General features: G+C 46.9%; 1 protein-coding gene across 2 annotated transcripts in view; it reads left to right on the top strand.

Annotated features, from left to right (window-relative positions):
• The first annotated feature begins 183 nt into the window (after positions 1-183).
• Positions 184-26,440, top strand: part of ARHGEF15 (Rho guanine nucleotide exchange factor 15) — a 31,881-nt gene continuing 5,624 nt past the window's right edge. Inside the window, exons 1-10 of one of the 2 annotated variants that reach the window (XM_029580724.1) lie at positions 184-264; positions 7,540-7,796; positions 7,981-8,141; positions 12,010-12,162; positions 13,190-13,319; positions 13,628-13,702; positions 14,174-14,266; positions 15,110-15,264; positions 18,501-18,665; positions 22,780-22,865. In XM_029580724.1, coding sequence (XP_029436584.1) covers positions 201-264; positions 7,540-7,796; positions 7,981-8,141; positions 12,010-12,162; positions 13,190-13,319; positions 13,628-13,702; positions 14,174-14,266; positions 15,110-15,264; positions 18,501-18,665; positions 22,780-22,865 — 1,339 coding nt within the window. In that variant the 5' untranslated portion in view covers positions 184-200. The remainder of the gene's footprint in view (positions 265-7,539; positions 7,797-7,980; positions 8,142-12,009; positions 12,163-13,189; positions 13,320-13,627; positions 13,703-14,173; positions 14,267-15,109; positions 15,265-18,500; positions 18,666-22,779; positions 22,866-26,440) is intronic. The other variant, XM_029580725.1, reaches the window with a different exon arrangement.

Here is a 26,440-nt window from a genome sequence, read left to right as displayed (position 1 = left end):
GAACAAGGTTCAAAAGAGAATTTAATTACAAGAGGGAGAATAGAGAGCCTTGTTAAAAATATGTGCCAGCCAAGGTTTTGAAAATATCAGATGTAGAGACCAGAGGTTTTGGTAGCGTGGGCCACTTTACCTGAGGACTTGGCTGTGCTTTCATAGCTCCCATCTTGAGTTCAAGAATTAATATATACATTTTCGTTTGTATGTATCCTCCTCCTAGCATCACTTCCCCAAGGCTGATTGACTGGGAGTCACGACTTCAAGATGGTAAGCGACTGACGCGTCAAGTGTTTCTTTTCCATTTTGAGCCTAAATGGTTTGTTCTGACAATTATAGATGTCCCAAAAATAAGACTTTTGCGATAATGGATAAAGAGAAACTTAAGGGAGACAACTGCTTTAGGTCAAAGTACTTGTGACCTGGATTGGTCGCTTGATGGACCTTTGGCCTGACCCAGTATGGCAAGTAAGAAAATTATTCCTTACCTGCTAATTTTCGTTCCTGTAGTACCATGGATCAGTCCAGACGGTGGGTTATGTCCCCCGTCCAGCAGATGGAGTCAGAACAGAGCTCGAGGGCACCGCCTCATATACCAGCGCACCCTCTGCTGGAGCTCAGTATCATGAATAACAAAGCCCAAAAGAGCAATAACAAAACAATTTGGATCAAAAAACCTGACTTAAGTCAACATCAAGAACAAAGAATAGGCACGAACCCAAACGAGGTCGCCCCAGTTAACTTGTGAGGAGCTGTACAACTCTGATAGAGAACCAGAGAAGAAGAGAGACAGAAGACGTATAAGATTCCGAGCAGGAGCGCACAAACCCAGAGAGGTGGGCGTCTGGACTGATCCATGGTACTACAGGAACGAAAATTAGCAGGTAAGGAATAATTTTCTTTTCCCTGTACGTACCAGGATCAGTCCAGACGGTGGGATGTACCCAAGCTTCCCTAAACCGGGTGGGCCCTTGAGAGCCCTGCTCGGAGAACCTGATCGCCAAAAGGCGCAGGATCCGAAGGCGGCAGGTGTAGCCGATAATGTCGAGCAAAGGTATGCAACGACTTCCATGTCGCTGCCCGGCAGATTTCCTGCGGAGAGACGGACCGGGCCTCCGCCCAAGAAGCCGCCTGCGAGCGCGTAGAATGAGCTTTGACGCTCGCAGGAGGCGTACGCCCCGCTCCGATATAAGACGCTGAGATGGCATCCTTAATCCAGCGGGCAATCGTTGTCTTCGATGCGGAGGAACCTTTCTTAGGACCCGACCAGAGCACAAAGAGATGATCGGAAATCCGGAAATCATTGGTAGCTTCCAGATAACGGAGCAGAACACGTTTGACGTCTAAAAGACGAAGGGACCGCTCTTCTCCTGGAGGAAACGCCGGTAGTTCCACCGTCTGGTTCAAATGGAAGGGGGAGACCACCTTCGGCAGGAAAGACGGTACGGTACGTAGTGAAACTCCCGCCTCCGAAAGACGGAGATACGGTTCCCTGCAGGAGAGGGCCTGGAGCTCCGAGATGCGCCGAGCAGAAGAGATCGCGACCAAAAACACCGTCTTCATAGTGAGGTCCTTGAGGGAAGCATCCTGTAGGGGCTCGAAAGGGGCACTCACCAGCGCCCGGAGAACTAAATTAAGGTTCCACGACGGACAGGGATCTCGAACCGGAGGTCGGAGATGCTTAGCACCCTTCAGGAAACGAGAGATATCCGCTTGGAGGGGCAGAGAAACCGGTGTCTGCACCAGAACATTCAGGGCCGCCACCTGTACTCGAAGAGAATTGTATGCTAGACCCTTATCCAATCCGTCCTGCAAAAATTGAAGGATCAGAGGAACCGTTGCTTCCGTCGGCCGGGTCCCCTGACCGACGCACCAGGACTCGAAGACCTTCCACACTCGCACGTAGGCAACAGAGGTCGAGGGCTTACGAGCCCTCAGCATCGTAGAGATCACCGCTTCCGGATATCCTCGGCGTCGGAGGCGGCGCCGTTCAAAAGCCAGGCCGCAAGACAAAAGAGTGCCGCCTGCTCGAAAAATACCGGACCCTGGTGTAGGAGACGTGGTAGATGACTCAGACGGAGTGGACCGTCCACAGCCATGTGAACCAGATCCGCAAACCAAGGCCGCCGCGGCCATTCCGGAGCCACGAGAATCACAGGACCGTGGTGATTTTCGATGCGTCGAAGAATCTTGCCCACCAAGGGCCAGGGGGGGAACACATATAGGAGCTGGCCTGCCGGCCACGGTAACGCTAGGGCATCCACCCCCTCCGCGCCGCGCTCCCGTCTGCGACTGAAGAAGCGCGGGGGCCTTGGTGTTGAGAGCTGTGGCCATCAAGTCCAACCGTGGCGGTCCCCAACGCCGGACCAGGAGGTCCATCGCTTCGGCGGAGAGAGACCATTCGCCGGGGTCCAAGCGCTGACGACTGAGGTAATCTGCCTGAATGTTGTCCACCCCGGCGATGTGGGAGGCCGCGAGACGAGAGAGATGGAGTTCCGCCCATTCCATCAGGAGCGTGGTTTCCGCGGAGACCTGCTCGCTTCGCGTTCCGCCTTGACGATTGATGTAAGCCACTGTGGTGGCGTTGTCCGAGAGAATTCGCACCTCCCTGTCTCGAACCAGCGGTAGAAACCGTTGAAGTGCTAAGCGCACCGCCCTGGTCTCCAGTCGATTGATCGGCCACTTCGCCTCCTCCGGGGACCACATCCCCTGCGTGGCGCTCCGGCCGCAGACTGCGCCCCATCCCACGAGGCTGGCATCGGTTGTCACCACCACCCAAGTGGGAACGTCGAGCGAGACGCCGCGGGCCAGGTGAGAAGGAACCAACCACCACTTCAGACTGTCCCGAGCCGACTGAGGGAGGGGCAGGATCACCTGATACTCCTGCGACACTGGTTTCCAGCGAGACAGTAGTGAAGCCTGCAGAGGTCGCAAGTGAGCAAACGCCCAGGGCACCATGTCGATGGTGGAAGCCATCACTCCCAGAAGCTGTAGATAATTCCACGCTGTGGGTTCCGACAGGGTCACAAAGCGGTGGATGTGCTCCCTCAAAGAGATGGCCTTGTCCGGACGAAGAAAGACCATGCCCAGTTGTGTGTCGAACGTTGCTCCTAGAAAATCCAGGCGTTGCGATGGAACGAGAGAACTCTTGGGGAGGTTCACGACCCAACCCAGGGAGCGAAGCACTTCCAAGACTCTGGCCACCGAGTCCTGTCCCTGAGAGAAAGACTTTGCCCGTACCAGCCAGTCGTCCAGGTAAGGGTGCACTAGTATACCCTCCTTCCGGAGGGCCGCCGCCACTACCACCATGATCTTGGTGAACGTCCGCGGGGCCGTTGCGAGCCCGAAGGGCAGTGCCCGAAACTGAAAGTGTTGACCAAGAATTTTGAAGCGTAGGTAACGCCTGTGGTCCCGATGTATCGGGATGTGCAGGTACGCCTCCGTCAGATCTAGGGACGCCAGAAATTCGCCGTGGTGGACCGCGGCAATCACTGACCGCAGAGTCTCCATGCGGAACCGGCTGACCCGCAACGAGCGGTTTACCTCCTTCAAATCCAGTATGGGCCGGAATGACCCATCTTTCTTGGGCACTACGAAGTAGATGGAATAATGACCCGAGCCCACCTCTGCGAAGGGCACGGGAACGATAGCTTCTATGGCTTGCAGCCGGTCTAGTGTCTGTTGAACCGCCATCCGCTTGAGGTCGGAGCCGCAAGGAGAGAAGAGAAACCTGTCCCGAGGGCGGCGGACAAACTCCAAGGCGTAGCCGTCTTGAATGGTGTCCAGGACCCACTGATCTGAAGTAATCTTTACCCACTCCTCGACGAACTGTGTGAGTCGACCCCCGATGGTCGGGCAGGAGGAGTGGGCCGGTCTGGCATCATTGAGCAGATTTGGCGGGGGTATTCCCCTGCCCTGAACCCTCCCTCGAGGGCCTCCTGCCTCGAAAGGAGCGCGACCACGGCTGTGGTCTACTGGAGGTTGTCCGAGAGCTTGTCTGCCGGTAAGATCTGTAGCGCCGTTGAGCCCGAGCCCTGGTTCTGGTGGAGGCAAAACCCCGATAAGACCTTTGCCGATCCTCGGGCAGGCGATGCACTGAGTTTTCTCCCAGAGACTTGATGATCTGATCCAGGTCATTTCCGAAGAGGAACTTCCCCCGGAAAGGAAGGGATCCCAGGCTCGACTTAGAGGAGGTGTCCGCAGCCCAATTTCGGAGCCACAGGAGTCTACGAGCCGCCACCACCGAGACCATGGATCGAGCCAGGACGCGAAAGAGGTCATGTAGGGCATCCGCTCCGTAAGCAATGGCAGACTCCAGGCTGTCAGCCTGAGCGGCTTCGTCCGGAGGCAACTGCTGCGACGTTAGAAGCTGTTGTACCCAGAGAAGGCTGGCCCTCTGGGTCAAAGAGGTGCACATGACGGCCCGCATCCCTAAGGCCGACACCTCAAAAACTTTCTTGAGGAACGTCTCCAACTTGCGGTCTTGCGTGTCCCGTAGGGCCGTGCCGCCCGTAACTGGGATCGTAGTTCGCTTAGTCACTGCCGAGACCGCAGAGTCCACCTTTGGAAACCGGACGAGATCCAGGAAATCTTCCGGCAATGGATATAATTTCTCCATGGCCCGGGAAACCCTCAAGGACGCCTCCGGAAAGTCCCATTCCCCGGTGAGGAGCTGTAGAAAGGACTCATGGACCGGAAAAGCCTTGGCCCTAGGCCTAAGAGCAGCCAGTACCGGATCCCCCTTCTTGGAGCATGTGGCGACCGCTGGGGCCACCGGGGCCGGGGGGTCCGGCGGTGGATCCAGATCCAGTTCCTGTAGAGTCCGTTGCAAGAGATCTTCCAGCTCTTCCTTGTGGAAGATGCGCAGGGCTCGCGGGTCGTCGCCCTCGGCTTGTCCCTCCGCATGCGCAGGATCCGGCGGGTCCGAGGGGTCAGGGCCCGGCGGGAAAGCCCCTCCCACCGCGAGCGGCTGGGATGGCACAGATGAGGGCCCTGGGGCTGCGCCAGGAGGAACCAGGGGCCCGGGGACGGGGACCGTGAGCTTGGAGATCTTGGATGCCGGAGGTCCCGTGGTAGCAGCCCCCGGGTCCGCCAGACCCTGTAGATAGGCTGTGTGCATCTTCAAAATGAAGTCCGGCGCGAAAAACGGCAGACCGGGTGAAGCCGAAGCAGGAGAATCCCCTTGTGGTGGCCGGGCTGAGGGACCCTCCTCAGGGCCTCGGTGCAGGCGGGGGGCGCCCCGAACTGCATCCGCCGCATCCGGAGAGAGTACCTCAGTAAGATCCCTATCTAAAATGGCCGCCGTTCCCGCCACTGACGAGAACGTGGCCGGCCCGCGCTTCCCTGGCTGCGGCGAGAGGGGCTCTGGGCGCGAACCCGCACCGAACGCGGCAGTGTCCCCATCGGAGAGACAGCGCGAACAGACTCCCTCGGCCGAAATATGAGACCCTGCCTCGCCGCAGGTCTCACAACGAGATAGGCGCGGCATAATGAAAGACGCCGCTACGGGGAAGCCTCGGGGGGGGCCGACGCTGAAAAACACCGCGGGGGGGCCTGAAGGCCAACGCCACCCGGCCGACTGGTCCTTGGGCGCCGGCGAGAAAATTCGCTGCCGGCGCGCCCAGGCCCGAGGTAAAGTTCGCCGGGCCGCAGGACCGTCGGAGGACGTGTGAAGGAGCCGGCTAACCCGGCAAACACAGCGCGAGAAACAGCTGAAATCAAAGGTAAACACACACTTACCCGCACAGAAGCAAAGCAAGCTGCAGGAGGCGACAGAACAGAACAGCACGCCTCCTCAAAATTACTGACAGGCAAAATACCCTTTACCTTTTTTTTTTTTTTTTTTTTATATCTTGATCCAAATTGTTAAAGACAAAAGAAATAAATGACAGGAGAGACTCAAAGTAAGAAAAACAAACTCAAATCCTGTCACACTGGGGAAGCACTGTTTCCCCAACTCGCATCTGCTGGAGTCAGAAAGATACTGAGCTCCAGCAGAGGGTGCGCTGGTATATGAGGCGGTGCCCTCGAGCTCTGTTCTGACTCCATCTGCTGGACGGGGGACATAACCCACCGTCTGGACTGATCCTGGTACGTACAGGGAACTTATGTTCTTATTACCATTATAACCAAGGGGTGTGGCAGCACGGCTCAAAGCTGTTATATCTGCAGTCTGAAATACTTTACTTTATTGCTCTATTGTAGCCTTGAGAGATTAATTTAATGTAGGATTATTTATCTTTTAGATGTCATGTGAAGTCCTAGTTAATTTTTACAGGCTTTTAATAATTAATCATGGAGTGTGTGATCTCTGGGATTTGGGTGTCTGGCTAACACCCCTCTGTTTTAGTTTTTCTAGCCTTTGGGTTAAGGCTTGCCAGCGTAGAGATTTTAAGACTTTTTCTAATTTACTAAAGACCCTGGTGATTCTTTCCACAGTTTTAAAATAGACAAAAATGAATCTGTTGCGGTACAAGTCTACCGAGTTTACTTGACCTGTAGTATTTACATAGGAAAAATATTACATGGGAGAAAACCACACTTCAAACAGGCTCTTAGTGCGCAGTCTCAAAATCCAGTAATTACAATCAGTCTTATATAATGTTTCTAAATACAAGGTCAGCATAATAAAGCAAAACATTAAAATAATTTTATCCTAACTTGACCAATTACAGTGTTATTTCTGAATTTTATTCAAATACCATAGGTTTTAGGTCCTGATTAATCAACAGGTCAGCCTGACCTAAGTTCTATTTGCAATTACCTACAAATACAATACATTTTATTACTGATAGGAAAATGTCATACATCATTATATGTCTTTTCTACCAATTATAATTAGCTTTTATCTTGTCCATGGAGCCAAAAGGTCTACTGTTGTATAACCTTGTACAAATCTATTTATATATCTTTCATTCTTATTATAATCTAAATAGTAGCTTCTATCTTCGTTCATAGAACGCATAGCAAAAATCATTATAAGCTAAACTGAACTATATTGCACTACATTGAGCAGAGAGTTACAATAAAGCTTTTGAATTCCTCAATAGTATGTGGTCCTAGTTTTTAGCATTTTTTAAGAATTATTTTTAGAAATTGGTTTATATTTTTAAATATTTTATGTTCATTGGCTTTATTAGAATATATAATGTTTCTTGCTATTTATTGTTTGTTGATTGTGCTGTTGTAAGGTATTTGTACCCCATTTTGAGCAAACTTTGGAAAGGGGGAACATACAGTAAATTGGGAAAACTATATAGAGTACCTTATCGCTATTATCAATATAGATTTGAAGTGAGCCACTAAGTTGTGGCTCACTTCAAATGTAGATATCTACAGTACCTGCATGTAATACCTACAGTAGATATGTAGATACCTACAGTAGATATGTAGATACCTACAGTACTTCACTGTAGATACCTACAGTACCTGAATGTAAACCGGTGTGATATCTCAATTGAGATGAATGTCGGTATATAAAAATAATAAATAAATAAATAAAATAAATTTTGGTAATGGGAAGTCTCTTCTCCTTTCAACTGTCAGAGCCACTGTACCAGACGTACCGTCTGACTGTCATCCGTAAAGAAATAAAGCGCCAGACTGTGCCGCGAAACAACAGTATCACCAGCTTTGACTGCCCCTCTGGGAGCCCGCCCTCGCTGTCGGATTATGGCGGGAACTCCCCCAGGCAGAGCCGGAGGTCGGTGACCCCGCAAAACACCCTGTGGCAGGAGCTGCCGGCCGTGCGCGAGAGCGGAATCCTGGAGAAAATGAGCACCGAGCAGCGCAAAATGCAGGAGGTATTTCAGTGCTTTCAAAAGATTCTGCTTATTTTGTGCCTCTGAGACTCCCGTGTCTCTCTGTAAAATGCAAACTGAGGGCATTAGGCATCCCTACAGAACTTGGGCATGGGAGTGCTTCTGACTGTGGTCTGAGTATGATGACGGGTTTTTACCTCCTTTTTTTTGCGTTTTTCCCTTGCAGAGTATGTTTGAAGTCCTAACCTCGGAGGCCTCCTACCTGAGGTCCCTCACCCTCCTGACAGAACACTTCATGAACTCCCGTGAACTGGACGAGACCATCATCATCCGAGAAAAGAAAATTCTCTTCTCCAATATCCTCAAGGTTAAAGAAATCAGTGAAAGGTCAGATAGCAGGCAGGCACGAGCGCGCGCTTGTCCCTTAGGGATTGCAAAGCATCATTATTAGCCAACTGCAGTCCTTGTGGGTCTCCCGAGGGCCTTGCAGTGGTGGCAGCACATCTGAGGTGCCTTGGTGTCTATATTTTTTCATACCGGGATGATTACCTAATCAAGCGGATCATCCTGTCCTCTTGCCCCATTCGCTAAGTGTAACGATCCAATGGCTAGAATACTTTGGATTCATGGTGAACTACCAAAGGTCCAGTCTGAATCCCTCCTTGCAAATGAAGCTCATTTGAGGCCCATTTCGATTCCAAGAAAGCCAAGGTGTTTCTCCCCTTGGGGAGAGTAATCAACATTGTGTCTTCACTACAGTCCATCTCCAAGTGGCAGGTGGTATCAGCGTAGGACTTTTTCGAGAAGCTTGACCATATGGCTTCTATTTTCCAAGGGCTTCTAATAACAAAATTTGAATGAGGCAGTCCCAGTGGGCTCAGAACCTGTGGCACTGTGTCCATTAAACTGGGAGAGCCGCCTGCTTGTCAACCTGCTGGAGCTGCAGGTCAAACAGCTGGCCATCAACCTTCTAACATCTGTTGTCCAGTAGAGTTATCCTTGTACAAATGGTCAGCCAGGTGGCCATGTTTTATGTCAACAAACAAGGGAAGGACGCCCATGAAACTGAGTGTCCGTTTTCCAAACCCGCTGACAGAGCCACCTCTCCTGGGCCAAGGTGCTAGGGGCATGCAGTTGTCCCTAGCGCCTCCTTTTAGCGTGACCCCTTCGTCACCGCGCATTCAAAGAGCAGGTGCTGAAAACGGACACTTTTTATTTTATTTTAGTGAGTCCATACTGTATCCGCCTGTATGTCTAGAAAACTGTCAGAATATGGCAATAAGTTGAATGCAATAGGTCACTTGGAGAAGGGCTCTGTCTCCAGGGCACAGGGAATATGGCAGCCGACAGGCTGAGCAGAGTGCTTGGCCCGCATGAATGGTCATCGAATGTCCAAGTGGTAGGCGGTATCTTTCAGTTCTGTGGCTCTCCAAACATTGTTCTCTTCATGGCTTGATTCAACAGGAAAGTTCAGGAGTTTTGCTGAAGGAAGACCCTTCCAGTTCAGGTTGGGAAAAGATGCATTCCTGATAAAATGGGGAGCAGGCCTATCCCTCGATACTGTTATTATTGAAAACTTTGGCCAAGTTAAGGGAGAATGAAGGAATGCTAATTCTAATGGGCCAGGCAGGTTTGGTTTCCTCTGATCCCTACCCAAGAGCGGATTTGACTGCCTCCTTCACCAACCCCTGATCTCCCAGGAACAGGGAGCCCTTCTTCATCTGTACATTGACACCCTGGCATTAATTGTGTGGCTGTGGAAAGGATAGTAATTTCTTCTTTTAGCTGCTCAGAGGAGGTAGGCCCAGGAACTCCTACAGTCTTGGAAACTGTCTACCATAACCCGATGCCCAGAAATGGTAATACCTCTGCTCTTTTTATGTCCAGTTCAAAACCTACTTGGTTTTTTTTTTTTTCTTCATTTGTCTAAATTAGGTCCTGGGCAAACACCCAGAGTTTATCTCAAGTGCTGGTGCTGCTTTCCACAGTGTGTAGCAGGGAAAGAAAGACAGCGTCTTCTGTGAACTTTTGGTTACAAACTTCATGAAGGGTCTAGAGAAAGCATTGCAGAAGAGTTATTTGGAACTCTGCTTTCACTGCTCGCTACCGCCTTGGATGTACTGCAGCTCTGGCCAAGTCTTTTCATGAATTAAAAATAAACATTTAAATAAATAAATAAATAAATAAATACATGTAAAGTTTGATGCATCCTTCCCACAATCACCAGGTTGGTGGGTTACTTGGGAGAGCTGGAAAGCAGGGGACTGCAAGATAAACCTGCAGCTTAGGAATCCCCACAAATGTGACTGGCTTTCCGGCTTGCCCATGAGAAAATAAAGTTGCTCACCTGGTGTTCTCCATGGACAGCAGGACAGGTCAGTCACACGTACCTTCCCACCTCCCCTTGGAGTTCTCAGAAATTCGGTCCCTTAGTTTTATGAGCTAAGATATATACGTGGCCACCGGGCATGGGCAGCCTAAAATGTTTTTGCTCAGAGCTGTGGCACTTCTGTCTTTGGCGCTGTTGGATGACATCACCAACAAGCGTGGCTGACTTGTTCAGCTGTTCACGAGGAGCACCCGTTAAGAAGTAAGCAACTTAATTTTCCTGCCAGAGGATCAGAGGCAAGGCATTACAATGGGTTGGAGTCGTATATAAAAGCGATGCCTTTTCGAGTTTCGATGAGCTGGAACTTTTTCAAAGAAGGACATATGTTCTTTCACCCAATCTTGTCTATAAAGTATGCACTAATACATATGAGGATATTAAGCTGAGCAAATAATACGGGCTGTTTCCCCCTTAATGCTTTGAATGTAAACTTTACCTGCCAATCGATGACAAAGATAGCTTACCAAGATGGGCAAAATCTCTTCTTTAGGCCTGAGAGTTCATGGGCTACTGAATTTTAAACCAAGTGCAAGTGTTAAAGAATCTTGTTTGGCAGACCCAAATATGTCGCATTCCAGGTGTCCCTATGCCAGTCAACCTCCTAGTCCTCAGTTCTACCGTATGGTTCTCTCTCCAAGATCTTTAATCGTTCCTCCATACTAAATAAAAGCATATCAGACCAAAGTTTTGAGGATAATTTTCAACAGTGTGCATAACTCAGCACATAGATAACAAAGTCAGTGCCTCTTAAGATTGCGCCACCAGGTGGCGGCCAGAACCGTGGAAGGTGCAATGTGTAAAGAGATTCTACTCCGTCTGCAAAGTCCTATTCATCAGGTTCCCACAGGCACAAATGCACACGCACAGGCGGGCACACACACATACACAGGCTTCCAAACGCACATGCAGACACAGGCACATACACACAAGCAGAGGCACACACGCATACACAAGATGTTAGAGACCAGACTACCCAAGCAACGTTAGGTACTTTTTGCTAGTATTTTATAAAATATTTTGTAAAAATACTTTCAGTATCTGAATGTAATCTGCTTTGAAGAGTCACAAAATGTATAATATAAATATTTTAAGAAGTATTAAAAATATGTGCATATATTTGACGTTACATGCAACGTGTGTAATAACCCTCCTTTTATGCCCAGAAGCAGGTATTTTATAAAGTTGGGCGATGTATGAAAATACTTGCTCGTGCCCTTGCTTCCAAGTGCCTTCACCAGTTCACCCACCGTCTCCATCACTCAGAACTCCCCCACCCTAACCAAAAACTGTAGATTAAAAGAGAAGTAGGATTTAATATCTGCGACTTGATTAGCAGGTACAAAAGCATGCATGGATCTTTGTACTCCCATTTACAAAATATGTAAATGAACGTATACTTCCACACTGTGCCCCGGAACGCCCATACTGTTCCATGCGGCAAGTTAGTGCGTACTCCTGCCCTTCTCAAAATTCATTTACCGCACACGCAGGCAACTTGCGCATGTGTACGCCAGTTTTGCAGGCACAATCCCTGCGTCTTTGAAAAGTTGACCCCCTTCAAAGCAACTCTTTGATATAGCCGGCCTGAAGGGGAATCAAGTTGCTAGCGAGAGTTTGAAATTCGCTCTTATGTTGTTAATAGGATAGAAATCTATTGTTACTAATCTATGACTTGCTAATGAGCGCATGCTGCAATAATACGTTGTCCTCCAAATTGGCTGCTGACAATTAAAAGATGTTTTAAAGTTCATCGCTTGGAAACTTTGAAGGTACGGTGCTCGGTAGCTCCTTTGAACAGCGCCTTGTGCGGTTGACGTCTCACTTAAGTTGGTATTTTATTATTTATTTATTTGTCTGGCCTCGCAGGTTTCTGAAGGACCTAGAGGAGCGCGTGGATGAGAGTTTGGAGATCAGCGATATCTGTGACATTATTCATCACCATGCGCAGCACAATTTCCAGGTCTATAAGGATTATGTACGGAACCAGGTGTACCAAGAGAAAACCTACAGTGCCCTCATGTAATTGTCTCGCCGTTGCGAGGGATGAGGGCTAAATCAATTTGGGGTGTTTTTACTGTGTGGTGCCTTTTGTGTCTGTTGTCTACGTTGTGCGCATAGCAACCGTGCAAGATATACTGCCCTTGTATTCATTGAACTTACAATCCAAGGGGAGAGATTTACCAAGCCGTGGTATTTTGTCTAGAGGGAAAAATACATCTTTACTAAACAGTAGCCTAGATTAGTGAATCCCATGGTATCTTTCCCTGTGGTAAAAAACCGTGGCAATGTAAGATGGCCAAGCCCTAGACTTTCCCTCTCCCTCCATTCTATGTTAAAAACCCTTTACCCCAATCACCTGCCACGCCCTCGAGTGGCAAAAGTATAAAAATAGACACCGCAGTTCCAATCCTGGCCTGGCCCCAACCCTTTTTTTTCCCCCCAAAAATCAAGTTGTCCTGCCCCTCCCAAATCACTGTATCTACCCGGTGGTCCCAGCGGTGCCTGGAATTACCCCCTAGGGATCCAGGTTCAGTGGCACCCTTTTCAAAGTGACACTGGCCGGCTTCAGCAACACTTTTTTTGCCCCATCGTGTGTTGCTTGTGTTGCTTAGTAAATGACCTCCTAACCTTGAACACAGAAGACATCTGGTGACTTGATGAACGTCGCACAGAGATCAGTTTTCAAAGGTAGGTAAATGCCTGGAGATGAAAACGGCAGTCCTGTCAGTAGCTAGAGCCATCCACTGAGTTTCGCAAAGCAGCTGAGTTGAGCCGCAGGAGAAAAGGGTAATGGCCTGGGGAGAGGGGAAGCTGGCAGAGGCATGCACACTGTTAACCCCCCCCCCCCGAAGAACTTTTCCAGACACGCAGTCTCTCTCAACGGCTCTTATCCCCAAACCTTCCCGTTAGATCTCCCTCCCCGTTAGGATCTGTTGGGTACTTCTTCTGATAACCTGGATTGTCGTAGACAGGACGGTAGGCCCCACGAACCATTTTGCCTGACCCGGTATGACAACGCCTGTGCTCTCCTTTTGGTGCATTTCAGGGAGAGGAACGTGCAGTTTGCCACGGTCATCACCCGGCTCCAGGAACTGCCGCAATGCCAGCGCCTCCCCTTCATGTCCTTCCTGCTCCTGCCCTTCCAGAGGATCACGCGCATCAAGATGCTAATTGAGGTAAATCGCCCTGGGACCCTAAAACTCCCCTCCTGACGCCGGAGATTCTAATTTAACATTCACAAGACGCCAGCTGCACTTCTGTCCAGGTTATGGGCGCCCCGGGTAGATGCTTTCAATTCCTGCGTAGGGAGGTGTCGGTCGTCGATCCAATTTTCTGTCCGTGGAGGAGAAAGGGATCCTCTCTTGTGGTAGCCCTGTCCGTGGAGGGGAAAGGGATCCTCTCTTGTGGTAGCCCCGGGGCTACCACAATATCAATATCCAGGAAGCAAGCTGTGCCTAGTGGAAGCCTATATTTTGTTTTGTAGAACATACTGAAACAGACAAAGGAAGGCTCCAGCGGCGAGCAGAATGCCATGAAGGCGTTGGCGTCGGTATCTAAGGTAAGAAATGGGACCTGTAATGCTGGGGAAGTGGGGACAGCAGGCGTGCACCTATTGTTTAAATGGTACTAATGCATGTAAGGTGAGGAGGAGGCTTTTAAGGGGCTTATTAAGGAGGGACGAGGAGGAAAGGAAAGCAAAAAAAAAAAGTACAGTCCACAGGTCATTTCAAAAGGAGTTATGAGCATAAATGTAACATTCAAAAGCCCATTTACACACACAACGTACACTTATGTGCATGAAACCTATCGACAATTGAAAAGCAATTTTCAAAAGCCCACTTAAGGTGCGTAAAGTGCATAAATCCTTTTGAAAATTATCTCCTTGAGCAGAGTGGAAAAGTTGGTGGGATTACTTGGGGGAAGATGTGGGAGCGGTAATGGCCGCTCTCCTCCTTGAATCCGGTAAAAAGATTTTCCTTCAGTACTTGGGCAGCTCTCTCACTCAGGAGGTGCCCCGTCCGTCTTGCAGATCATTGAGGACTGTAACAGCGAGGTGGGCCGCATGAAGCAGACGGAGGAGCTCATACACATCAACCAGAAGATTGAGTTTGACAAACTGAAAGTGAGTTGGACAAGCATGGGCACTTGCTTAAGCCTCGGAGGCCCGTGAGAGTAGCGCCTCCCTACGATGCCCTCAGCACGCACTCTGCGGGAAATGATAGGTGGGGGTCCTGCCCGAAAGGCTTCCCAATTAATGCCTGAACATCTTTTTTTTTTTTTTTTCCCCCTCCTTTCCTGTCTTTCCTCAGTTGCCAGGGGTGGCATATCTTTCTCCTAATGCTGCGCTCTGGAACGGCCTACAAATGTTTCTGACTCACAAGTTCTCTTTTTTTTATTTTTCTTCACATCCCATCTCAAAATTCACCTTCTCTCTCTTTTTTTTTTTTTTTTTTTTCTGCGGCAGAGGGCGGTTTCCTGCTCAGTCGGAGCTGTGACTGGGATCTAGTGCCACGAGCCCTTAATTCCCCTACTTCATATCCCTCCCCCCCCTATCTCCGGTATACCTAGTCTGGTCATTACAGTGCTGGGCCGGGGGAGGGGAGGGAGGGCACAGTCAATCATGGGCCCTGAATCTGGCTACCAGGTGTTACTCTCAAGCAATGACAATGACTCCCCTTGTCAGCCGCTGCCTCCCCAGCTCCAGCCGACCCCAGGGTAGCAGAAGATTGAGTCTGGGATTAAACCAGGAACTTTCCCCATGGCAGAGCAGGGGGCACCCGAGACCCTGGTGCTGACCCAGCATTCACCTATTCTAAAAAAAAACAAACAAACCCCTTTATAAAATATAATTTTATTTTTATAGAATATTCATGGCGTTTTTTTTTTTTTTGACCCGCTTGGTAATTTGGCCTCCTGCAAAAATAACATGACTGGGTCCTCAGCTGTTTCATGTCCTCTCCCGCAGGCTGTTCCCATCATCTCTCAGACCCGTTACCTGGAGAAGCAGGGGGAGCTCTCCGAGGTCATACAGAAAGGAAGTTTGTTTGGGATCAAGCCCCGGTTCACCTCCGTCTATTTCTTCCTTTTCAATGACTTCCTGCTGATCACTCACAGAAAGAGGTGTGCCGGAGAGATATCACGTAATTACAGAGTGCGCAAAAGGGCGGGGGAGGGGGGCGGGCAGATTTCATTGCCAAGGGAAGCGGAACGCCTTTTTGGTGGGTGGGGGGGGGGGGGGGGAGATGCGCAAATCAACCAGGGTCCGCTTTCTTCCCTGCCCCCATCTCTCTCTTCCCGTGCCCCTCTCCCTCTCTCTTCTCCTGCGATATCCCTTCCTACCTCCCCACACTGATCAGTGGCAGGAGGATGAGCTTGGTGGTACTTCAGGGCCGCGTTCTCCTCCCTCCTCCGCTGCCTGGCCCCGACTGCCGCTTTGAACTGCGGAGCCGTATGGAGTCCGGCGCGGATCAAAGCAGCGGATCAGAGCCAGAGCTGCGGAGGTGGAGGGCGTGGCCGATGCACCATTTGCTCTCTTCCTTCTCCTGCCTGACCGCCCCCCCCCCCCCGGCGATTCTGCGGGAGGGGGGAGGGAGAAGATTTTGGCGGGGCTATGGCCCCTGTGCTTACCCACGTTACTGGGTTTGTGAAAATTGCCCACCTTCAGTGTGTTGATCCATAACGAAAGGTGTTTAGCCAAATTGAGAGGAGAGGCGTTCCTGGGGCTTATGTTAGGTCAGGGGAGGAAAAGCATACGCACAGCTTGCATTTCCAAACCTATGCCCAGACTTCTCAAACAAAATTCTGCAAGCAGGAAAAAAAAAAAAAAGCAGGTACAAGTGACTGCGTGTGCTTCATACTCACGGTAACTTTCTAAGAGTAAAAGTACCAAGCCTACTTCCGCTTTCAGAACCAGTGCAAGGTGTACGGGTAAAATGTAGGCGCTGTCTTTGTCCTAATACTTGCAGATTGAAAATGTCCCCCTCCTTCAGGCCAATACAGAACGGTGCGCTCAGCCAAGCCCCCGTTTGGACGTGCATTTTTGACGCACTATTATTACCCCCTTATACAGTAAGGAGTAATAATAGCACATGGAAAACACACGGCCAACCCCCCCGAAACTAATAGCTCTCATCACGTGCAAATGCATGTTGATGAGCCTATTAGGTATTCACCCGCAATACAGAAAGTAAAATGTGCGGCCAAGCCGCACATTTTACTTTCAGAAATTAACGCCTGCCAAAGGCAGGCGTTAATTTCAGATGGCACCGGGCAAGTGTACAGAAAAGCAGAAAAACTGCTTTTCTGTGCACCCTCCGACTTAATATCATAGCAATATTAAGTCGGAGGCCCCAAAAATAAAAATTTTATTAAAAAAAAAAAAAAATCTGCCCGTGGGTTGGAAGACGGACGCTCAATTTTGCCGGCGTCCGTGTTCCAAACCCACTGACAGCTGCCGCTTCCGCCAATAAGGAGGCGCCAGGGACGCGCTAGTGTCCCTAGCTCCTCCTTATTAGCGTGGGCCCTAATTTAAATACTGAATCGTGCGCCCAGGAGACGTGCCTGGGTGCTCGCCTCGAAGTGCCGGCTCTCCTGCGCGGTTTACTGTACAGGCCTGACTGTCTTTGTCCTGTTCGTTCAAGACTCATTCATGCTTTCAGCTCTCCCCAGGGAGGCGCTGCGGTCAGCCCCAGCATTTGGGCAGGAAATGAGCCAGTTTAAACCTTTTTGTTAGACTTGTACACAGTAGAGTAACAGTGCCATCTGTTGGCTGTAATTCGGTTCCATTCTAATATTTGTATCCTGCCTCCCCCGGGATAGGGGGCATCAATACAATGTTTTACATGGCATAGGGAGGGTTTTTTTGCAATTTTATCCTGATTAAATTTAAATAAATACAAGCAAAGGAAAGGGGAGAGTAATTTTTAAAGGGCATTTTCGTGGTTAAAACTCTGCTTTTGCCCATGGACATGGCCTGTTACAGCACTTGCCTGCCTGATCCGTGGGTAAACTTACACGTGCATGACTCGTATGTAGGTAAAGTTTACCCAGACTGGGCTTTTTAAAATTTCTTGAAAACTTTTCACACACACAACTGATGTAACCGTGGGCAGGATGATTTTCAAAGCAGATATATTTGCGTAAGGGGTGTGCGCATTTGCTGTCTAATTGAGGTGGGCGGTAATAAAATTAAATACATAAGCATGAAAGTAAGCAGTTTACATGATACAAGCATGATCCTTCTCCCATCCCCTACTTTCACTAAGGGGAAAAGACAGGTTACAATAAAATCAGATTTTAAGTTCAGTTTGCAAAACAGATAATGAACAATCCATCCCATTTTATTTATTTAAGAAATGTGTAACCCATCTGCCATTCTAGGCAGGGTGGCAAATAAAAACAGAGCATCATGATGTACACAACTGATCCACCAGCCCCAACTGTCGCGGCCCCGGTTTCCTGGTTGCTTCCGAAAAGGCGAACTCCTTAAATTTGCCTGTTTGGGAGCGCCCTGCCCAGGAGCATTGCCTAAGTGCCCCCCGATCTCCCTGAACGTTCTTGTAATTTATTTCTGTTTCTGCATTGCCTTTTCTTCTCCCGAAAAGGAGGCCAAAGTGGTTTACATCATTCATCCTAAAACAGTACAGCGCACCAAAATAATGTAAGACAAATACAACAATTGCATTTATTTTCTAGTGTTTTGAAATTAAATAAGGCTCTGTGCTCACTTTTAGGGAAGGATTTACCGATAACCCGAATTACTATTAAGATGTAGTTGGAGTGGTGGAACAAAAGAGAGGATTGTTTTTTTTGTTTTTAGAACATAACATAAGAAACTGCCATACTGGGTCAGACCAAAGGTCCATCAGGTCCAGTTTCCTGTTTCCAACAGTGGCCAAGCCACAAGTACCTGGCAGGATCCCAAGGATGTAGGCAGATTCCAAGCCACTTATCCAAAAAAAGCACACAGAAAACATACAACGGTAACAGGAAGCAACAATATAAACCAACAACACACAGCTTCAGGGGGGACTTTATTTCAAACTGCCCGCACTGGGACAAAGCGCGTGGGTATTTATTTATTTATTTTTTGCCTGCGGCCTTTGCAGAAGAGGTTAACTGATGTTTTGAAAAGTTAGTGCCGCTGATTTAACAGATTTGCCATTTAACATTTAGTAGATAATTGTAAGACGATTTCTTGGGACCCTTAACTAATATCATTACTTAAAGCAGTAAAACCTTCAGGTGGCATGACAAAAAAAAAACAAAAACGAAGGGAATATGTGGTGAAGGTGAGTTGCTTTCACGTGGCCCGAGCTAACGTGGAATGTGTGTGTCTTGTTGTTTTCTTTCTGTAGCTCAGAGAAGTACGTGGTGACAGATTACGCTCATCGGTCTTTGGTGCAGGTGGAAGGCCACGGGGAGGGCTGCCACGGGGCAGGCATTGAGAACAGCTTTTTCCTGACTCTGCTGGAAAACCATCAGGGGAAGATGTGCGAGCGCCTCTTTAAAGCTCCCTCACAGTAAGTAGAAATGCAGGGAGCGGAAAGAGTCCTTTTCTTTCATAAATTTAACAAAATGAACCGGAACCCGGAAACCCAAAGGTTTTCCCATTTAAAATGTAGCTGTAGTCTTTTTTTTTTTTTTTTTTCTTCCTCCATTTTATGTTGAACAAGCATGGGTGAAATTTCTTTGGTGTCATCAGACGACGTTCGGCATTGAGGGATAAGCAGGTTGTGAAAAGAAAGAGAATTATAAATATACAGACAGAAATAGAAATACAAGAAGAAATGTATTTTAAAATGTCTGATTGCAAATGCCAGAAGCCTGAATAGTATGGCTGGACAGTTAAAACGTATAGCATAAATATAAGGATGTAGATATCATAAGCATCTCGAGATATGGTGGAAGGAGGATAACCGATGGAACATTGTGACGCCGGGCTATAAATTATATTAACGCAACAGCGCAGATCAAATTGATGGAAGGGTTGCATTAGATGTAAAAGATAAAGTCAAGTAGGATAAAAAAATCCTGCAGGAAACAAAATGCAAGTTTAACACACTGCATTTCCATAAAATCAAAGCAGTAGAGCACCTAAATTTCGCATGTTGTGGAACTGCGCATATTTTTAGTTGCTTTGAGGACAATATTCGGATGGTCAATTTACGCATGCCAAAACTTGTTTTACTTTCAGAAATGACTTTGAAAAATGTCCTTATTACAAAACAAAATTAGCCTGAATTTAAGGTAAATCAGTCTGCCTGGGGAGATTGGAGTCTTAGGGTTATTCAGGATTAAATATGATCATTCCGTAATTTATTAAGATAGCATGCATCAGTAAAAGATGAGCCACTCTTAATCTATTCAACGTTTTTTGGGAGCGACATTGTGTAAGGATTGCCGGAAAAGGTTTGTGCTTTTGTGGATCAATCCCAAAATCTGTAATAGGGCAGACAAGCGAGGAAGATGTAGAAAACATGAGGGATCTAGCAAAGCTGAGGAATAGTCTAGCAGCCAAGATTTAATACTAAATAATGTAAAGTCATGCATTTGAACTGCAAAAACTAGGTGGCATATACGCATGTAGTTGTGCCATAGTATTTCATAACGTGCATATCACATGCACGCATATTATAAAATACTACTACTATTATCATTAACATTGAAACCATGAATTTCAGTGCATTGAATGCATGTACTTTACCCATCTATTTTTTTAAATATACGTGCATATGTTATGCAACTAAGTCACATTTTATTTTCGCATGTAAAAGTTGGGATTTCCATGTGTACATTGGTGCATTTTAAAACATATGCACGCGAGTGAAATTACCAGTTTAACTAATTAGTCCACCAGTTTGCCGAATTCTTCTCTAGGTCATCAAGACCCTGCTGGCTCTTCAGCCTGAATTTTCTCCAGTTCACCCAGACCTCCCACCCAGTTAGTATGACATAATAAACATGTTTATTATCACTTATGAAAGATAATTAACAAACATAACAATGTGCAAGTAAGTTGGAAAATGTGCATGCATGAGTGCCTTTTAAAATAGCAATTTTTAAAGGATTTTTGGGGAAAGAGTGCAAGACTTTATACAAGATATTCTTGGTTTCAGTTTGAAGTTTATAACCCCTTTATGTCTGTTGGGTAGGTGGGATGATTTTGATCTCATTAAATCTTTAAAAATACTTAGCACTTATTTACTACATGCTGTTCATGTAAACGGTGGTTTATTATTGGAAATCTACTCCTTTAAATAGATTATTAGAAATCTGTGGTAGCTGATTATTGTTGTTATGGAAAAAGTGTCATTTCCCTCATGGACGACTTTGACAACTATGAAAATATATATGGAACCCATATTGGCAGTGGAGACATTCTTGTGCATTAATGGAATGATGGGTGTCGTTTATCTGTGATGTGCTGACCTCCGACCCACTAGTGTACCAGCTGTTTATATTCTATACGTCATATTCTTTACCCACTGTGGGTTTTTCTGTAATGGTTATGTTGTTAAATATATATATATATAAAATGGCCCCACCCAATAATGTCCCTAGACCACCCCTTTTTTAATATGTGCATGCGAAAGTGAAAATATGCGCATATTTTAGACATTTATAGAATATCAAATATGTGAGTGTAGTGACTGCTTACCCGTGTATAAGCTAATTTGTGCGTGCATAGGGTTTTGAAAATTCACCTTTTAAGGGAGCAGTAGTCCAGGGGGTGAAAATCTTCTAAGCATGCAAGAGGAGCGGGATCTGAGGGTGATTATATCTGATGATGTTAAGGTGGGCCACGTAGGCAGAGGAAAGCGATGGCAAAAGCCAGAAGGGTGCTTGTGCTGCCTGGGGAAGAGGAATGGTCAGCTGAAAAAAAAAAAAAAAAAGGAAGTGATGTTGCCCCAGTTTTAAGTTCCCTGGTGAGACCTCATCTGGAATACTGCGCATCTTTCTACAGTGTATTTATGAGCATTTGATATTCCACCTTTCCCCAAAGTTGATCTCAAAATGGATTACAATAAATTTAAGTGGAGAGGTGGTTAGAACAACTTACAATCGAATCAAAATCTGCAATTAACATAGCATTGGGACCAGCATAGGGAAACTCAAGACTCATTTGTTATCCCTCATGTGTTTCTAACATGTCGGGAGTTCAGGAAGCACGGGCCAAAGATGGGAATCTTAGGGGGGTGGGGGAGGCCTGGATGAAAAGCCTTGCCTTAGCTTTTTTTTTTTTTTTTCCCCTGAACTTTAGGTAGCATGGATGCAGGCGCACGGTTAGTGCTACTGTTCCAAATATTCGGTGCGTAAGAGCTGAAAGTGCAGAATCTCGCGCAGGTCAGTCTGGCCAAGTGGTCAGCGGAGGGCAGGAAAGAAGAGCCAGTTTGCTGGGCCAGAGGGGGTGTGAAAGGGGAGAGAAGTATTCAGGAGCCTGTTTATTCAAGTATTTGAAGACAAAGCAGCGTGTGTTGTTTTTTTTTACACTTTTATCCTGCTTTCTACTGGGAGCCAGTGAAACTGATGTACTTGCTTTTGCACCTGCCAAAATTCTCGGAAGAAGATGGAGTTTGTCCAGAGGGAGGCTAACTAAGATGGTCAGTGATCTTGATTCTGAAGCCTGTAGGGATTGACTTAAAGACCTAAACACGTATAACCTATGCAGAGGAGGTGCTTCTCTTTCAAAGGAAAGAGGGGGGGTCACGGGACGAGAGTGAAAAGGGGGGGGGGGTAGACTCAGGAGCAATCGGGAGAAATATTTTTTTTACAGAAAGGGTGGTGGATGCATGAAATGAGCGCTTCTCTGTAGACGTCATGGACACAAGGAACGGTATCTGAATTCAAGAAAGAATGGGACAGCAGATCTCTCTGAGGGGAGCGGGAGGGATTGTAAAGCTAAATTAGAGTGTTAAGAATGATCCAGAAGGGAAAGCAGAATAAAACAGAAAATATATTCCCTCTGCACTGAGCCGCAGTACATCTGCACCTTGATTATTATCTACAGTTCTGGGCGCTCCATCTTAAAAAATAAAAAATATATATATATATCATAGCGGGACTAGAAAAAAAAAAAGTTGGCAACAAAAATAATAAAGGGGATGGAATTGCTCTCCTATGATGATAGGCTGCACAGACAAGGGGAAGAGATGAGTGAGTGGGGGACACTCCATGTAACTAAACATCAGTAGATTTAAAACAAATAGTCTTAAAAACCTTTTCATTCAGTGCACAATCCTCAAATTGTGAAATCTGTTGCCAGAGGACATAGTCAAAGTGACTAGCATAGCAGAGTTTCAAGAGAGGCTTGGACAAGAAATCTATAAAACATTACTAGTCGGGTAGACTAGAAAGAGCCATTGCTGTCCCTGGGAGAAATAAGTAATAGATCTACTCTTTGGGATCTGCTGAGTACGTGTGACCCAGACTTGGATGCTGGCCTTGATGGACCTTGGTCTGATTCTTATGCTCTTATGGGTGTCTTGTGATTGATTTGTTTTTTGCATTAAAAGATCTGATGCAGTCATAGGTCTGGCAAATTGCAAGGTTTGATTTGAATCAGTTGTTCTGCAAAGATTCTTAATCTGTCTTGCTGATTGCGTCCTGTTCTTTGCTTCTTTTTTTCTCCGTTAGGTCAGATATGCATCGATGGATAGCAGCATTTCCCAAGCACAAGGAACAGCCTCACTGTAACAGTGACACCATCTATGAAGACTGGGGTGAGTGACTGTGATCTTCTGTCACCAAATTGCTAGATACGTAATTTAGAGAGAAAAAAAAATAAAGCAAACATGTCCCTTCAGTCAGTTCTGGAAGCGGACCCTCGGAAGGTGCTGCCACTTTGAAAGACATCACTGTTACCAAGCAACCCACTCCAGTCGCCTCTCCAAGATAGGAACTCCAAGCTCTCTTCATTTTCCAGACCAGAGACAGGAAGCTTATGCGTCATTTTACATGCTTTGGAGGTAGATTTCAAAATAACTTACATGCGTAAAAGTAGCTTATGCTGTAGAAATTTTCAAAAGCCTGCTTATGCATGTAAAACCCAGTTTGTAAGCATGTAAATCCTTTTGAAAATTGTATTTCCAGGCACAAGGCTGGTGGGTCCTGCAAAAAAAAGGGAGTTGGGCCACAAGATTGGAGAAGAGCGGTTATAGGTCCCGCTTCACAAGGGCAGGAGCAGAAACCCAAAAGGCTGGTTAGCTTCACCTTGGTAGAGGGAAGATTAAATGGAGATTCTGCTGAAAGAGAGGATAGTGAATTATCTAAAATTCAATAGGTTGCTGGACCCGAGGCAGCATGGATTCACTAGGGAGAAGGTCTTGATTTTTTTTTTTTTTTTTTGACTGGATGACTAGAGAATTGGATAAAGGAAGAGCACATGATATGATTTACTTGGATTTCAGCAAAGCTTTCGATACAGTCCCGCACAGAAGGCTCGTGAATAAAATAAGTTTTGGTGTGGGCGCCAAGGCGGTGGAGTTGATTACAAACTGGATGACTGACAGGAGACAATGCGTGATGGTAAATGGAACCTGCTCTGAAGAGAGACCTACGTTGAGTTCCTCGGGGATCGGTTTTAGGACCAGTTCTGTTCAATATCTTCATGAATGACATTGCAGAGGGGTTAGAAGGAAAAGTTTTTTGCAGATGATATAACTAAGATCTGCAACAGCATGGACAAGCATGAAGGAGTAGAGAGAATGAAAAGTGATTTAAGTAAACTTGAAGAGTGGTCTGAGATTCAGTGCCAGGAAGTGCAAAAGTCATGCACCTCTGATATGTGATAATCCAAAAGAGCTATATGTGATGAGGGAGCAAAAGATTAATGCGCATGGACCGGGAGAGGGATCTTGATTCGATTGTGTCTGGCAATCTGAAGGAAGTGAAGCAGTGTTGTGACAGGGCGACAGATAAAGCCAGAAGGATGCTGGGCTGCATAGAGAGGAATAACCAGCAGGAAAAAAAGAAGTGATATTGCCCTTGTACAGGTCCTTGGTGAGGCCTCACCTGGAGTACTGTGCTCAGTTCTGGAGACCGTACCTCAAAATGGATAGAGACAGGATGGAAAAGGTCCAGAGGAAGGTGACTTAAATGGTGTGGGGGTCTGTTTCAGAAGACTTATGAGGAGAGGCTGAAGGATTTAAATATGTATACCCTGGAGGAGAGAGAGAGCAGGGGAGATAACAGAATACATGAGAGCTGCCGTGCTGTGCAGGGAATTACTACCCTTAGCAGAGCGCATGGGGGTAAACTGCAAGGTGCCGCAGTTACTACCATAAGCCACTTTCTGGGCAAACAGGATGGACCATTTGCCATCATTGCTATGTTGTATGTTACTATGTAAGACCATATTGCACAGCTTGCTCCTTCTTCGCTGCAAGCGGGACGGCCTCTGCTTGTGGCACGCGGGATCTGCTTCACCTTTGCCGCGAGCGGGACAGGCTCCACTTGCGGCATGCTGGGGCCTGCTCCTTCTTAGTTAACCTATTCCTTACCAACTCTCCTGCAGCTAGCCACCCCCTAACTTTCCAGATGACGAGAGATCCCACCAGTGTGGTTTACTGTGGGACTTCTAGCTATATCTGGGACCTCGTTTTCCTGATATATTAGGCCCTTCTGCTTCCCCCTCTGACAATTTGGCCTTTTACTCCAGCTGCAGCTTATCTCATTGGCTTCAGCTGGTTGTCTTTAATTTACCACATGGCCCAGTACACCTGAAGACCCAGCATTCCAGAAAACTCCTTTCAAATATAACCTCACGATATTTTTCTGTGGACAAGCAGGACAAGAGAACACGATTGGGTGACACCGTTCAGTCTCTCTCAGCTCAGGATTCTAGAGTGTTTTTTTTTTCCTGAGATTTTTTTGCAAGGCTCGCGCCAATGCCGCTACTCAAGCCACCTCAGTGTTCTGCCTGCCCGAGCAAACAATTGGGTCACTTGGACTCTCCACGAGATGCTGCCTCTTGGGTTATTCTGTTCTCCTTCATCAGTACGTCTTAAACCCTTGGTCAGGATAATTCAGATCAACATGTCTCAAGTTGATAGTCTCCAGGAAGAGAGAGCGGCCATTCAGACTCTGCAAACGTTATTCCAAAGAAATGGCTGGTCAGGACCAGCATATAATGCCCTGGCCATGATTCTTCGAATTGTGGGCTGTGTGGGAGCATGTTGCCTCATGCATGCTGTCACAGGAATCCTGAAGTAAAATATGAATCCCTTAAATCTAAGTCCAAGAAATCCAAAGCAAGAAAAGGAAGCGACTATTCTCACCTGATAAGTCGCATAAGCGACACAAGACTCCACAGTTCCAGTAACAAGGGCAGTGCTTATTTCAGACAACCATTTATTCTGTCTCCCATGGTAGACCTCATGACCCCCCCCCAAGAGTAATACCCCAAAGCATAGCCCCTCTGCTGCAACACCTCTTCACAGAAAATTTCCAGGTGCACTACCCGTATTCATTGCGATAACCTCCACAGTTGTGCACAGCCGGTATTAGGACGCACTCTTGCATCAAGGCCCAGTATCTCGATTCTTGCTATCGAAACGCTCCCCTTCAGGTAGTCCTTCAAGCCACATACACCCGCAAGTCACCCCCCTCCGTGCTCGCTAATCTCACTGTGACAAAACAAATGGAAAGAACACTGGTCCAAGCCACTGAATGAGAAAAAAAAAACCACAGAAGACAAAAAAAAACTGCAAGTAAATAAAAAAAAGAAAAAAACACTTCTTGAAAAAATTATTTTAACATATCAGGAGATAGTAAATCTATTTTAGGGAAATTAAGAAGTCTTAAATTTAAATCTTCTTTAATAATTATCAAGATTTACAAATTGGCAATTTAGACCATTCATTATCCTTCATCGAAACATTTTGACACTGCTGTATTTCTGTCCATTGTTTCACCAAAGAATTAACTTTCTCATCTAAAACCTTGACATTCTGATCACGTAAATCAACTTGCCTCTGCAAGCCCTCATATTTAAATAATACAGAGTCAATTTTCCCAGAAAGGGAGCTTGTTAATCTTATTATAGCAGACCAAAGTGAGTCTATGATTATCACTACAGGCTTTGGTACATTAATCAGAGAATGCAAACTGCACTAAGGGTACTGCAGTAGAAGTAACCACAGTACAAATATCTTTATATTTAATCTGACAAGGAACCAAGATACTCCTGTCGTCGGGTTAGAGCTAGATATCTCTTCGGATGATTTACTACCCTATTCCTGGGGCCTACCTGAAAGCCCTGGAGGTGTCTGAGAGTTGAGGTTCAAGGAAAGGGATT

This window comes from Rhinatrema bivittatum, chromosome 16, assembly GCF_901001135.1.
Source record: "Rhinatrema bivittatum chromosome 16, aRhiBiv1.1, whole genome shotgun sequence".
Taxonomy (NCBI): Eukaryota; Metazoa; Chordata; class Amphibia; order Gymnophiona; family Rhinatrematidae; genus Rhinatrema; species Rhinatrema bivittatum.
Note: the sequence above shows the minus strand (reverse complement) of the source record. Positions and strands in the feature narration are given on the sequence as shown.